Source organism: Brassica napus, chromosome A1 (assembly GCF_020379485.1).
Source record: "Brassica napus cultivar Da-Ae chromosome A1, Da-Ae, whole genome shotgun sequence".
NCBI lineage: Eukaryota > Viridiplantae > Streptophyta > Magnoliopsida > Brassicales > Brassicaceae > Brassica > Brassica napus.
In genome coordinates, this window is record NC_063434.1 from 1,698,687 (window position 1) to 1,712,809 (window position 14,123).

The window sequence follows — 14,123 nt, forward strand, 5'->3', positions numbered from 1 at the left end:
TGATTTGAATTTGCAGAAAAGCCTCTGTTAATATTATACGAACAACTGAAGAAGAGCCTTTCCATGTCGTTTTTCATTACGTCATTTATCTCAAGAATAGCCAAGGCTTAAGAGGATTTTTTTTGCATCTAGGTGTCATGTTACATGACATGAATCATAGAAGCACCTTGAAATATATGAATTATTCTGAAAATGTATTATTATGATAAAAGTGAAGAAACAGTAGAAAATAATACAACCAAAAACATTCACTTGAAGATATGAACAAGAGTAAAGAGACTATATATTCAGGTATTGAGCATTTTTGGATGATAAACATAATAGGGATACATAAAGACACTCTAGAAGTCTAAAGAGCAATCTCAGTAGGAATGCTTGTGTTAGGACAGAACACAACTTGTTGTTGTGGATGTTGCACTTTCTTCTCAACCTCCCACTTTGATTTTGCTATGACTCCATCAATCACATGCTCATATGCCTGAGTAAAAAAAAAATTGTCATTTTCCTAATCAAAAAGTCTTGTCTCAAGAGAAAAGCAAAGCAACATTTTGGTGGGCAGCCCCACCTCAAGTTTTTGGACAAGCTCTTTGGCATTAGGAGCAGAGACAAAGATGTGACGCTGAGATGGCTTGATAAAGCCATCATCAACGGCTTTATCAATGAAAGTGAGGAGGTAATTGTAATAACCATCTACATTTAACAAACCCACCTGCATTTTTGTCCCCCCAAAGTGGAAACACAAAAGATCAAGACTTCATAATATTTTATTTTGGTTAGTGATTCAGAGAGAAATAAGTAGTAGAAAGTGAAGTGTCTTCTTTTTTACTTACAGGCTTGTCGTGGATTCCAAGTTGTGCCCATGTTATTACTTCCAATAACTCCTCCAATGTTCCATACCCACCTAATATTAATTTTATAAGAATAGAGGAATCAGAAGTCAATTACAAATGAGTCTTGTTTTTGAATCGATAACATTATACTTAGTTATTTTGTACCTGGTAGTGCAATGAAACAATCGGAGTGGCTTGCCATTTCGGCTTTCCGTTGATGCATATCAGCCACAGCTCTTACCTCACCAAATGTTTCTCCGGTGATCTATTAACAAAATCACATTTCAGAGACATTCTCATGACCACTAAGTATTCATTCAAGCAAAAAAAAAAGTAGTCTAAGCCCACCTCTTTGTCCATAAGAGTTCTTGGTATGATCCTAACCCACAAAAGAAAAGCAAGATGGAAGCAAATCACACAACAATGTTAGATCATTAAGTGGTGAGTTTGCACAAAGCTAAAATGAAGAAATAATTGATTTAAGTAACATACCCTAGTACATGTCCTCCAGCTTCATGAACAGCTTGTGAGACCAGACCCATGAGACCAATGCTTCCTCCTCCATACACGAGATTCAGTTTCCTCTCAACCTGTTCCACAGAACAGAGAAGAAAAAATCATGGCCCATTACAAGGTTTCAAGACTCTCATTTAGGCAACAAACACAACAGAACCAGCTCTTGAGCTAGATCAATGGCAGCATCTCTGTAACAGTCTTTGTTTCCGCTGCTGCTTCCACAGAACACACAAACCCTCTTGAATCTCGACTTCACTGTTTCTATTCTCTTATCCATAGCAGTTTGCATTGTTTTTTTTTATTTCTCTTGAGGTTTTTTTATTTGAAGAAAATAATTTCCTCTCAGAAGAACGTGGAGTTCAAGCTAACTCACTGTTGTTTCACTTTGTGATGCAACTTAGACAGTGAGACAAGAAATTATATAGACACAGTTTAAAAAAAAAATAGACACAACAAAGCAATAAAGACAATATTGTACCATATATCCATCCAGTTACATTCAAGCAACAAGCTTTCTGCCTTTTCTTTTTATGGTTTGAAGAGTGGTTGCTTTTATAGTTTTAAAAGATAAGTTAATATTCTAGTTGTGTTCCAAAAAAAATAAGCTAAGTTGATAAAATTACATTATTTAGCAAACAACATTAACACTCTTGGAAGGAAGCATAAACAAATGTGACAAACCAATTACGACTCTTTAATTCTAATCATCAAAATAGAGGAATGATTTTTCATTTATTTTGGAATTCTTAGAAAACATTGATTTCAATCGTTCCTCGAATCATTTTCGAATTTGGTGTGATGATGTCACAGACTCACAGTACATTTGTGTTAGGTCTAGTAACCGTTTGTTCTCCACTTTTCAACATTCAATGTTTCGTCCTTGGCTCAACGTGTCGAGTTCGGGTTGATCCACACTAATGTGGCTAAATTTCATGGGTCCAGCGTCATGACCCATACTCTTGTAGTATATGTGCAACAAGTAGGGTACTTCTGACACAACATTCCATTATTACTTTGTTGGGTTTACTACACATTACTTGCAGCTGTTGTAAGATTGTAACTTAACCGACACGAAGTTCGCTTTTCTGAGACCTAAACAGCACACAGTTATCTCTCGGTAAGGTCAACGCCTAATTTTGATTCGGTTAATGTCCCTTTAACTACCTTTTTCCATACTTGCATGTCACCATTATCAATAGCATCTACCGAACATTGATTGACCCTTTATCCAGTACTATGAAGATTAATTTAAGTACTAGAAGGTTTCTTTGTGATTAGATTCAAAGACAAATCCTCTATATGTACATGATTATTCACTTTTTCTATGATCAAAGTGTAATATTGATCTCCTTGATTCCCTAGAAAACTTTTTTCGATCAAGACGCTGGCTACCGTTTTCAAGAAAACTGAAACTAAAGGCTTGATCAGTCTTCCTTATAACAAAAACCTCCAAGCTTCATCACCACCATCGTCTTCAGTACTTACCCACTGCTCCTAAAACTTTATTTATATGCTCACCAATTTTCTCGTTCCTCCCCATAGCTGGGCTTCTACAAATTGGTTGACTCAAATCAGAAGCAATATAGAAACATAGAGGTAGACAGTCGATTGGCTCTGAGTTTATGTGAAGAATAACGGACTAGTCTCGCCTCTTTTTACTAATGGGCCGAGAGGTCTGTTGTATTCTCAATGTGGCAAATTACCAAAAACAGACCGTTACGTACTACACGTATGGGAGCTATAATATGTGGACGTACTATTAAACCTAAGATTTTTAAAGATGGAGACATAAATATATATATACTTTTTTTTTTTGAAAACCAAATACTTATATTAAAATTAAAGACCCAATGGGCTAAGTCGGTTACAACTGGAGAGATTCTCGACGATAAACTGATAGACTAAAACATGTCGAAAAATAGATGTGGCTAAAGAGAGAAGAGACCCATAGAGACACTTCACTTGTAGTCCTAAAGCTCGCGTTCGAAGAAACGCACATAAGTCGAAATCGACGTTGAATAGCCCAACTAATGGGTTTTGAAAGCAAGAGTTCCGGGAAACTCCGTAGAAGATAACAGCTTGGGAAAGTCGTAGAGATGACTCTGTGAAAAACCGTCGATGCTTGAGACGGCATAATGTGATGGAGACGCAACGGTGACATAGAAACGAGTAAATCTGGCGTGTCCACACTCTTGCACAATAGTTTTTGCGACAAGGATAGGGATGGGGGCACCATAGGGCTGGCTGACTCTGTGAAAAACCGTCAATGCTTGAGACGGCGTAGTGTGATGGAAGCGCAACGATAACGTAACAACATGAAGAACTGGCGAGTCCACACTCTTGCAGAGGACCGTAGAGCTGACTATGTGAAGATTTGTTTTTGGTACACTTCTCCATAGCTCGGCTCTTAAGTTAAGGAGAAAAATCTATTGGCTTTGAGTTTTCAATTTTGGTTTCGTGTTGTAACTGAAAGCGAGTATATATATATCAACCAGTTTTCTATATAACAACACAATATACACTTGCGACTGTGGAAACAAAAATGTAAATGAGCTTGGTTTGGGCTTGTAATAAGTATCGTTCAAGGCGTATCTTTGAATTCTTCGGAACCTCTTTCACAAAAAAAAATTATTCGGAAGCTGCAGTATGTATTTTGGCATTAGGGACTATATAAACATTTGTTAGGTAGTTAGTGTGATAAGATAGCGTCTAATCTGTCGAAAATCAATTAAATACATAAGGTGTGTTGTTGCTTTAAGACATTTTATGAGAACACTTAATTAAAAAGTAAAAGCTCTTTGCAAAATAAATAAAAATCGTTTAATGGTCTTTTTTTTTTGTCACAGAACGTTTAATGGTCTAATGATTGAGATACAGGTACAGCCTCTAATAATTTATAGTCATATTAATACAAATGTGTCCAACGCGCATGCATGATTTAAAAACTAAAGGTTAAAAAGAAGTAAATAGCCTTTGTCACTCCTGCGGAAGTTTGCATGGCTAGCTAGGATGCAGTTTCCCCTAATTCAGTATCATCGCTAATATCGAATAAGTTGAGATGACATTTGAAAAGAAAAATATATAAGTGCGCATCTATCAGTGTAGCACTTATCAATCAACCAAATCTATATATGCTATCTCTATATTATTAATTAACCTTCGAATTTGCATGTCCTATAAATTTGCATTCTGATTCGTCCCTGACAAATAACAATTTAATTTCTTATAAAGGAGGCCAACTTGCGTGTGAAAGTGACTGGTTATTCTCTTCTTTTGCTTTATTTCGTTTTTTAAGTCTCTCTATGTTGAATTTACAAATGAAAGAAACAGCAAAAAAAAAAAAAAAGAATCGGTTGTAAGATCCTTTCATGTATTGATGTTTACAGTTTAGCAAAAAGAACGAGAACAATTTTACCAAAAAAAAAGAACGAGAACAATATAGCAGTTACAAAAAAGACAACAAGTCAACAATATAGTAGTAGTACGTATGATTTTTTTTTTCCGTAAGATTATTTCGCTTTCGTTTTTCTCATATATATCATTCACGTAGAAAAATAGGGAATCAATTAGCATATACTCAACTAATTAAGGACCACTTTACTTATTGCTGCTTTGAAATTCTGGCTCCACATAGTAAAGTGCCGACAACCACTAGTTGCATTGCATGGTCGTTACACTAATATCTCATTTTTTTAAAAAAACAAGCTTTCTTTTAAGAAGAAAATGCCGAGTCAAAAGTATCTCCAACTAGGACAGCGACCGACACCTAAAACCTTGTTTTTGGCTTGAGCTTAGCCACCGATGAGAACCAGATGAAACCATTCATTTGTATCATGAATTCAAATCTACAAGAGAGAACCTAAGGTTATGACAGTAATTGGTATCTGAAAATGAGATAACTATTTACATCATATGTTTCCGTTCCTACATGCCACAAGACACAATATTCATTTCAATCGACTGGTATGATATAAAGCGTGCGTCTGGTGAAACTTTGTTTACAAAAAGAAAAATTAGGTTAGTATAATAATTAGTATGTAATGTGTTAGCTAAATCCATTAAGTCAAAGTCGTTACTAAGCTTGACTTTAATACCTTGGCCTTTCGTTTGAACTCCAAGTCCGAAGAATAAGGTGGCGTCTTTGTAAGTGTTTTTACATTTTCCCCTTCCCCATATTCACCGTTAATGACCAAGTTTGGAAGAGCCTCGACTTAGACCAAAATATCCAAAATCTAAAATGAAGAGAACATAGTCTAAATATATGAAATTCAAGGTTGACTATTTATCCTTTATGGATAAATATATTGTTTTGAGATATACGATTTACTAATTCACCTGCATACGATGGAGGCACTATTAAACTACTGGGTCGAACCACATAGGACTATTTGTCACACACTATAGATGCGGAAAACAAATCTATATAAGAGCATGATTAATGAAAGTTTTTGAGGTGAGGTTCTTGGTGAAATATAAAAAACCGCTTCTTAAATGTTAACTAAAAAGAATAAAAACCGGCTCTTAAACCTTCATTAATCATGCTCTTAGAATCTTAATAAGAGAAAATATATCCGAGAAAATTATTTCCAGATTTCTCCCAACATTAAACATAAAGAAAATATAAAAAAAAATCAAACATGAGATAATCTAGACAATTAACTTAAACGAGAAAATAAAACACTAAATTATGTCATAAGGATTCATCATAGGGATTGCAAATTGAAGAGTTTACTATGGGAAACGAGGATTGCAAATTGAAGAGTTTACTATGGGAAACGAGAAAACGCACACACAAAAAGCACAAAGCACAGGCATAAAGTTGGGTAGTACTTTCCTAGTCGTCTTTGCCAAGACTTGTCAATATTCTGATATGTGATCACGAGGAAACAACGTAAGAGTTCAAAGTCAAATTGTTCATATAGATTATTGGTGTACGATCATTTGTAATGTAAACTGAAGAAAATATCTTAATATAATAGCTATAATAATATATTTATTTCCAATTTAATTGGCAGCATTTTTTATCCAGGCATGCAAATTTATTTAATTCCATTGCTTGGATATTGACCAGGTGACTGATTTCTGTCTCTTCCTTTAGTTCGATTGTGAATCTCTTATTTACGAAATGAGAAGGCAACGCAGTAACCAATGGAGTTGGGCCAGAGCACTTGAGGACAACACCCAATACGGTGATTCCATAGTTCGATTCCCCCGTTAGCCCCTTTCCAAAAAAAAAGGCAACAGTACAGTAATGATATTGTAATTGTAGTGTTTATCATAGGGCTATACAAAATATATGCAATATCTACTGTGTCGTATTATTTGATTTTAGTTAATTTATAAGTTTTGGATAACCAGTTTACTCCATAAAGTAGATATTAAAATTTCATCCGTAAAAGCGAGTTACATACAGTAAAACTATTTATTATTTTATAATTGATTGATAAAAATTATTTGAAAACATTTAATAAATATAAGTTTTATATAAACACACATACATAAACATTTTAACATTTCCATAGTATCTGGAATGGAACTAGAAAATATTGCAAAATAATTTGGTTGATATTGCTCATATTAATCTATTTTTCTTACAAATAGTTTTCTTATAAATCAGACTATATATCCCGATTTTAAGAGTAATGGATGTTGAGATACCAAATAGTTATAGGTTAGGTTCAAAACAGATAAGGATTAAACTGATCAGTGATCACACATACACAAAAAGAAACAAGATACACCGTACACACGCTTCCTACCAACCCTATCTTGTCTTCACTTAAATGGCGACCAACTACACTTGAAGCTACCTTTAAAACTTAGCCTTCATATAATTATAGTGTTCTAAAAGTAGTGACTAGACTCTTTATATCTTTACACTATTTTCAATTAATTCTGTATTATACAATAGTCTTGTCTAAAGCATATCGAACTTTTGCCATCTCCGACTATTTGGTCCATTGTCTATTAAATATAACCTTGTAGCCAAAGAAACAAATCAGCAATGAAGGAAGTTCGGCTCGATATTGACGCCTGCTTTGACTCAAAGGTCCAATAAACACAATCTGAGGCAAACCAGTATGGAAATTTTGCACCGGACCAGTAGAGTTATAAGTCCACCCGACAAAACTAGAAGACTTCGTTCGATTGATACCTGCGGGTCCCGCTTTTGAGAGTATTTGAAAGTGACATAATGGATTACGTCATTGTGCTAATGTCATAAAGGGCACGCAACAAAATTTAATAACGAAGCTTCCCAATAACGACGTCCAAAAATTGGACTATATAATCCAGTGTATGAAGAAAATAAAACATCACTCATTCAGTTTGTGGCTGTACGTTAAATCCTCGAGAGAGAGAGAGAAATTAAAGGTTTTTAATCTTTAATACAATGTCAAAAAAAGCATCAGGCATATTGCTTGATCTGGAATCACAAGAAAGCTGTGGCTCTCCTTCATTTATGTCACATACCCCTTCCAAGGATCCACAACCAACCTCCGGCGATGACGACGGCGGAGATGTTGGGAGGATTCCGTTAGAAGAATGGTTACCGATCACAGAATCAAGAAAAGGAAATGTTTTCACGGCAACGTTTCATCTTCTCTGTTCGGGACTTGGTTTCCAAGTGCTTCTTCTTCCTGCAGCTTTCGCAGCACTCGGATGGTAACATCTCATATCAAATCAAACTTTCTATCTATTCGTTACTTTCTCTCAGATTCTATTCGGACCATATTTAGTTTTTACGAATAATATCTAAACAAATAATTTTTTTTCCAGGGTATGGGGAATAATAATATTAACGGTGGCATTTGCATGGAAGCTCTACACGACATGGCTTCTTGTTCATCTACACGAAGCCGTACATGGAACACGTTTGAGCAGATACTTGAGACTCGCAATTGCTTCATTCGGTAATATAGTAATAACAATTCTATCAAATTCTTAAAAACTTTGTCGTTTTATGTGGTTTGGATTTTACTATGGACTTAAGATTCTAAAAACGTTACGGTTTCGTTGTTGTCACGCAACAACATATAATAGGTGTAAAGCTTGGGAAACTTCTCGGAATATTTCCTGTGATGTATCTCTCAGGAGGAGCTTGTTCGATTCTGGTTATAACCGGAGGAAAAACAATAAAACAACTTGTACACATTCTGTCTGAAGATGACACAGTGCCACTTACTACCTTGCAATGTTTCGTGATCTTCAGCTGCCTCGCGGTGGTCTTGTCCCAGTTTCCGAACCTGAATTCTCTTTTTGGACTCTCGTTGATCGGTGGTGTTATGGCCGTAGCATATTCCACCGCAATATGGAGTTTACCTCTAACTAGGGTTCTGCAAAGGAATCATCAAAACAATGTCTCTTACACTATAAAAGATACAAGTTTCGATAACATTTTCAACGCCATTGGATTGATAGCCATTTCATTACGCGGGAACAACCTAATCCTAGAGATACAGGTCTTAAAGATTATATTGAGAAAAATCACATTTTAAACTGATTTATATGTAGACGTTAGTATTGACGAGGTATTCTGATATTTGTAGGGTACTCTTCCTTCCGATTCAAAGAATCCTTCCAGCAAGACGATGTGGAGAGCTGTGGTGATCTCTCATGTGATCATTGCGGTTTGTATGTTTCTAGTATCCATTGTTGTCTATTGGGCATACGGTGACAAGGTATGTCAAAATTCAACATAATATATAGTGTTATTTATTTTGCCTTTACGTAAACGCATGTAATTGAGACAATTTATGATTTAATCTTAATCCTTATATATGATATAGATTCCGGCTACTGGAGGTCCAATAGGAAACTACTTGAAACTTTACGAACAAGACTACTCAAAGCGAGCCTCTTGTTTTATACACATCACGTTCATCATCAATTGCTTATGCTCATATCCGATAAACTTAATGCCGGCTTGTGACAACGCAGAGATGGTGTACGTGACCAAGAGACAAAAGCCTTGCTCCGTCTTTGCCCGGATGATGTTACGTGTGTCCTTGGGTTTGGTTTGTTTCTTTATAGCCGTTGGATTCTCGTTCTTGCCTTATCTCGCGGTTCTTATCGGAGCAGTAGCATTGCTTGTTACTTTTACGTACCCGTGTTTCATGTGGATCTCAATCAAACAGCCCGAAACGAAAAGCTTGATGTGGTTGATCAACGTTTTTGTGGGAAGCTTAGGCGCGTCTCTAAGCGTTTTGCTTGTGGTTACGTCGGCATTATTTTTGGCTGAAAAGGGTTTACATGCAAACTTCTTCAGACCCTAAAGCATTCTTTGTTAATGTTAGCATGTAAATATGAATTTCTTTCACAAGAAGTTCAAATTGGGAACTTTATTCGTAATGACCACATGAGACATGAAATTCAAAAAAACGATAGTGCACTGAATCTCCACCAAAATCCTTGGATTCATTAGATGATTTGGCATTCATTCGGAATATAGGAGAACCGCTTAGCATAATGTATTGAGGATTGAACCAACTCATTTACTTAAACACACACAAAATCATTTATTTTATGGATGATGTCTATCTCTATGAATATTTTGATAGAAATTTTCCCCAAATTATAACTCTTAATAACAACTGATTTATTCGTTCTTTAAAATATCAAATTGAAGATAGAGACATTGATGATGTTCAGTGTGTTATCTTCTTGCTCTTAAATGAATCGAAAGCTATGAAAAGGTTGAATCTAAGCCGAAGAAGAGCTAAACCAAAAAAAATACTTCGAGAAAACTCAATCCATTTGTGATTGTCAGTTACGTGGTACGTGTGACTTGTAACTTTTTTTTTTTGTTGCTAAATATCCACTTGTAACTCTTTTGTAGTTTTTTTTAAATATAATAACTCTTTTTTAGTTGCTAAATATGCATTTGTAACTTGCTTTTATTTTATTTTATTTTCCTTTGTGTTAATCTTGATTTGTACACTTGTGTTGACATTTGTTTTTATTTTAAAAAAATTGAAAGGATGACATGAGATTTTTTTTTTTTTTAAACACTGTATTCACTACACGGATGAGATACATGGATGAGATACAAAGCCATCAGCACACATCAGTGTCTCTGGAAACAAAGCTGGACAAACCAAAGGTTTTCCAGAAACTAAAGCCCTAACAAGGGAAACGACAAGAACAACGACAAGAAACAACACCTAACCAAACTAGAAGAAGTGAGTAAACAGATCAAAATAAACCTTCACCAAAAGTGAACAATAAAACATGATGATTAACATAGCTTCTTTGAACAAGGCAAAGCGAAGCAGCCATTTTTGGATAAACCTCCGGTTTGCGATTCCTCCTATTGTAAATAGCACATGCAAATAAAAGACTAAAGTTTCAAGCTCCCGGAGATAGAACACGTTATGTTCATGAGTCATCAACTGGAAAGCGATGGCGCACAAGGATATAAACGCCAATCGAAGCTAAACGGAAGAGAAGGTCTCGATCGAATCTTGAGGTTGATGACAAGGAGTGAAACAACTCAGAACCAGGAACAACCAAACTCAAAAGACTGAGAAGGTTGAAGATCGAGACATGGTATGAGCCAAAGAAAGCTCAAAATCGACATGCAATTCAATCAAGCCACATATAAGGTTCTTAGACAGAACCAAATCTGAAAGATACAAGTATCCAACTCATTTTGACTAGAAAGATCAACCGAAAGAGAAATGGCAGAGGTCTGGCCCCGGCGCTAAGGAAGCAACCGGAGCCGGTAAACCGGCAAAATCAAGCGAAAGTTTTTAGAGAGATGACAGAGGAAAGGTTTCTCTATTGTGGAAGAAGTAAGCACATGAGATTCTTTTTAAATGAGAGAAAATTTCTGCATCACACACATATATCTTCTCATAATCGTTATGGGTATGGTTTTTTTCGTCAAAATAAAATAATAATCGTTATGGGTGGTTTTATTATTATTCTCAGTATTTAATCTATAGAAATTCGAAAACAAATTTAAAAAAAAAAACTAGAAAATATTCATAAGAAGCCCAAAAGCCCATTAGTAAATAGCAATGATCGTCATCACACCACCGCCCTCACTTCTCGTTGGACCATAGAATCGCCTCCTCTTCCGACGACAGTAAATACACACACAGAGCAAACTAGAATCTCTCTCCTTTGATCCAGCCTCACATCAACCGTCAAATTCAAAGGAAGATGTCTGATAAGGCGAAGAGAAGTCGAACACACTTCAACGGATCTCACCACCCTGTCGTCGACTTCTGGCGACGAGAAGTCGGTGGAATCTCGCCTCGCAGCTTCTCCGATCGCTTCTCCGCCTCCGAGGTTCGTTCCCTCGTCAATTCGAGAAAAAGTTTTGATTTTTATTGGTGGGTTTAGTTTGTAATTGAATCACATTCTTATTGTTTTGTAGAATATGGTTCTGCGCTTAGAGGTATACCGGAAGCTAGCGAAGCACAAAGGCTGCGTCAACACAGTGAGCTTCAACGCCCAAGGAGACATTCTCGTCTCTGGCTCCGATGATCGCCGTGTCCTTCTTTGGGATTGGGAGCTTGGGAATGTCAAGCTTTCGTTCCACTCAGGGCACTCTAACAACGTATTCCAGGCCAAGTTCATGCCTTTCTCTGATGATCGGACCATTGTCACCTGTGCTGCTGATGGAATGGTAAAACTCCTTTGTAAAAACTCTTGTTAGAAAGAAAAAAATGTTTGAGAATGTGTTTCAGGTTCGGCGTGCAAGTGTTCTGGAGAGTGGGAAAGTGGAGACTGTGTTATTGGGGTTGCATCAAGGACCAGCTCATAAGCTGTGTATTGAGCCTGGAAACCCTCATGTCTTCTACACTTGTGGTGAAGATGGTTTAGTCCAACGAGTAAGTACACTTCTCTTTCTATTTTAAGACGATCTCCAATGGTTCACTCGATCTTTTTACTTCAAAAGTAGATTAGCTCTATAATATTCTATTTTATGGTGAAAAATACGGTGATGAATAAAAAATAAATAAATTACTCTATTTATAGAGTAAACATATTTTTTCAAGTGAAAAATAAAGTACCATTGAAACATTTTTATTCTAAACTCTATTAAGAATCTGATTATAGATTTCTTTAATATTTATATTCTTGCTTATTTCAGTTTGATCTGAGGACACAAGCTCCTACGGAACTGTTCACATGCCAAGCAGTTAATCCTAGGAGGAGGAACATGGAAGCCGCGCAGCTAAACGCTATTGCAATGGACCCTAGAAACTCCAACCTCTTGGCTGTTGGTGGGATGGACGAGTACGCTCGTCTCTACGACATCCGTAGACTTCATGGAGACGGTTTAAGCCGAGCTGCAGATCATTTTGCTCCTCCACACCTCATTGGCGATTTACACGTTGGAATCACCGGTTTGGCCTTCTCGGAGCAAAGCGAACTCCTTGTTTCGTACAACAATGAGTTCATTTATCTTTTCACGCACGATATGGGATTAGGGTCTAACCCTATGCCATCCTCTCCAGAAGATGATAGCAAAAGTTCTGTTCCTATGGCTTATAAGGGTCATAAGAACGTTGAGACGGTTAAGGGTGTGAATTTCTGTGGACCGAGGTCTGAGTATGTGGTTAGTGGGTCAGACTGTGGTCGGATATTTATTTGGAAGAAGAAAAGCGGAGAGCTGATTCGTGTTATGGAAGGAGATAGGTATGTGGTTAACTGCATCGAGCCTCATCCGCATATACCAGTGCTTGCTAGCAGCGGTATCGAAAACGACATCAAGGTGTGGACCTCGAAGGCAGCTGAGAGAGCTACGTTGCCTGACAACATCGAAATGGTATGTGTGATGATGATAATGTTGCTAAATGCTAATGAAGATGATTGAATATTGTTTTTTGAATATTTTGTGTGTGTGTTTCCAGCAGCGCAAGAGAAAGCCAAGGGGATGGATGTATCGTGTATCTTCACCACAGGAGCTGTTAGCGCAACTCTTCTTTCTACAGAACAGAAGCAGATTCAGTGAAGACAGAGAAGAAGGAGAAGCTTCTTCATCCTCCACTGGAAGAGAACTTCTTGATCTTATCCTCAACTTCAATGATGATGATGATGAACATGTGTCTGATGATGGTGGAGATGGCGTTAGCCGTGACGACTTCTTCTCTTAAAATCAGTGGTCTTTTTACAGATAACTTGTTTTGAATAATTTGTGTAAATATTCTCAGTTCCATTAGAAACCAAACATTACCCACCACCTGTTTTGTTTTTTAAAACCAGTGTTTCCGAATACCGTTGTTGTGTTTCATTGTCAAATAAAAAATAAATAAATTTTTTTTTATTCTTCCATTTACTGTAAAAATTATATAATTTAATAATGTTAGAATTTTAATATTTTATTAATTTATAAAATTATTAATTTACAATATTTTTTTAAGATTTATATATTTTAAAGTATGTTTTAATGTAAAAATATGAAGACTATTGAATTTTTATATATATGTATTGATTAAATTGTACAAATATAAACTTTATTTCATATAGTTTTTGTAAATACATTTTAAATGTATAATAATAAAATAATATCAATATATTTAAAATTGTTGCCAAAAAAATTAATATATTTAAAAGTATTTAAAAAAATTAGACAAATTTTATTGATAATAAACAACAAAATATAAAATACACTGATAATAATTATCCAATTATTATCTTATTATTTTATTGAATTGGGTTATTTTGACTAATTTGAAATTAGTGAAATTTATTAATTTATGGAGTAGTATTTATTTTATAAAAATTTTAATGTAAGAAATTATATTTTAACTAAGTAACTGTATC

General features: G+C 35.7%; 3 protein-coding genes across 4 annotated transcripts; 2 read left to right on the plus strand and 1 right to left on the minus strand.

Annotated features, from left to right (window-relative positions):
* Positions 1-177: 177 nt before the first annotated feature.
* LOC106453249 (cytokinin riboside 5'-monophosphate phosphoribohydrolase LOG5-like) lies at positions 178-1,780 on the minus strand. The gene is made up of 7 exons (XM_013895544.3): positions 1,504-1,780; positions 1,323-1,420; positions 1,179-1,209; positions 996-1,095; positions 831-901; positions 566-709; positions 178-478 (listed from the first exon to the last, which is right to left on the minus strand). Exons 1-7 carry the CDS (start codon positions 1,633-1,635, stop codon positions 350-352), a joined length of 705 nt encoding a protein of 234 aa, XP_013750998.2. The 5' UTR covers positions 1,636-1,780; the 3' UTR covers positions 178-349.
* Positions 1,781-7,656: 5,876 nt separating this feature from the next.
* On the plus strand, positions 7,657-10,609 carry LOC106449634 (lysine histidine transporter-like 7). The gene is made up of 5 exons (XM_013891374.3): positions 7,657-8,009; positions 8,124-8,257; positions 8,388-8,806; positions 8,894-9,025; positions 9,134-10,609. The coding sequence occupies exons 1-5, from the start codon at positions 7,738-7,740 to the stop codon at positions 9,617-9,619; spliced, it is 1,443 nt and encodes a 480-aa protein (XP_013746828.2). The 5' UTR covers positions 7,657-7,737; the 3' UTR covers positions 9,620-10,609.
* Positions 10,610-11,367: 758 nt separating this feature from the next.
* On the plus strand, positions 11,368-13,629 carry LOC106449642 (DDB1- and CUL4-associated factor 8-like protein 2). 2 transcript variants are annotated; one of them, XM_013891379.3, is made up of 5 exons: positions 11,368-11,639; positions 11,728-11,979; positions 12,041-12,184; positions 12,448-13,125; positions 13,211-13,629. In XM_013891379.3, exons 1-5 carry the CDS (start codon positions 11,511-11,513, stop codon positions 13,451-13,453), a joined length of 1,446 nt encoding a protein of 481 aa, XP_013746833.2. In that variant the 5' UTR covers positions 11,368-11,510; the 3' UTR covers positions 13,454-13,629. The 2 variants fall into 2 exon arrangements, with proteins under 2 accessions (XP_013746833.2, XP_013746839.2); XM_013891385.3 differs by having other exon boundaries at positions 11,372-11,639; positions 13,214-13,629.
* Positions 13,630-14,123: the final 494 nt, after the last annotated feature.

Excerpts from the sequence above, each read along its gene's own strand:
- LOC106449642 (XM_013891379.3), top strand. The coding sequence starts at position 11,511 with ATGTCTGATAAGGCGAAGAGAAGTCGAACACACTTCAACGGATCTCAC. Across the intron at positions 11,640-11,727 it reads ATCGCTTCTCCGCCTCCGAG|AATATGGTTCTGCGCTTAGA; the intron begins GTTCGTTCCCTC and ends ATTGTTTTGTAG. Across the intron at positions 11,980-12,040 it reads CCTGTGCTGCTGATGGAATG|GTTCGGCGTGCAAGTGTTCT; the intron begins GTAAAACTCCTT and ends AATGTGTTTCAG.
- LOC106449634 (XM_013891374.3), top strand. The coding sequence starts at position 7,738 with ATGTCAAAAAAAGCATCAGGCATATTGCTTGATCTGGAATCACAAGAA. Across the intron at positions 8,258-8,387 it reads ACTCGCAATTGCTTCATTCG|GTGTAAAGCTTGGGAAACTT; the intron begins GTAATATAGTAA and ends AACATATAATAG. Across the intron at positions 8,807-8,893 it reads ACCTAATCCTAGAGATACAG|GGTACTCTTCCTTCCGATTC; the intron begins GTCTTAAAGATT and ends TGATATTTGTAG.
- LOC106453249 (XM_013895544.3), bottom strand. The coding sequence starts at position 1,635 with ATGCAAACTGCTATGGATAAGAGAATAGAAACAGTGAAGTCGAGATTC. Across the intron at positions 1,421-1,503 it reads TTGATCTAGCTCAAGAGCTG|GTTGAGAGGAAACTGAATCT; the intron begins GTTCTGTTGTGT and ends TCTGTGGAACAG. Across the intron at positions 1,210-1,322 it reads GCTGGAGGACATGTACTAGG|GATCATACCAAGAACTCTTA; the intron begins GTATGTTACTTA and ends TTTGTGGGTTAG.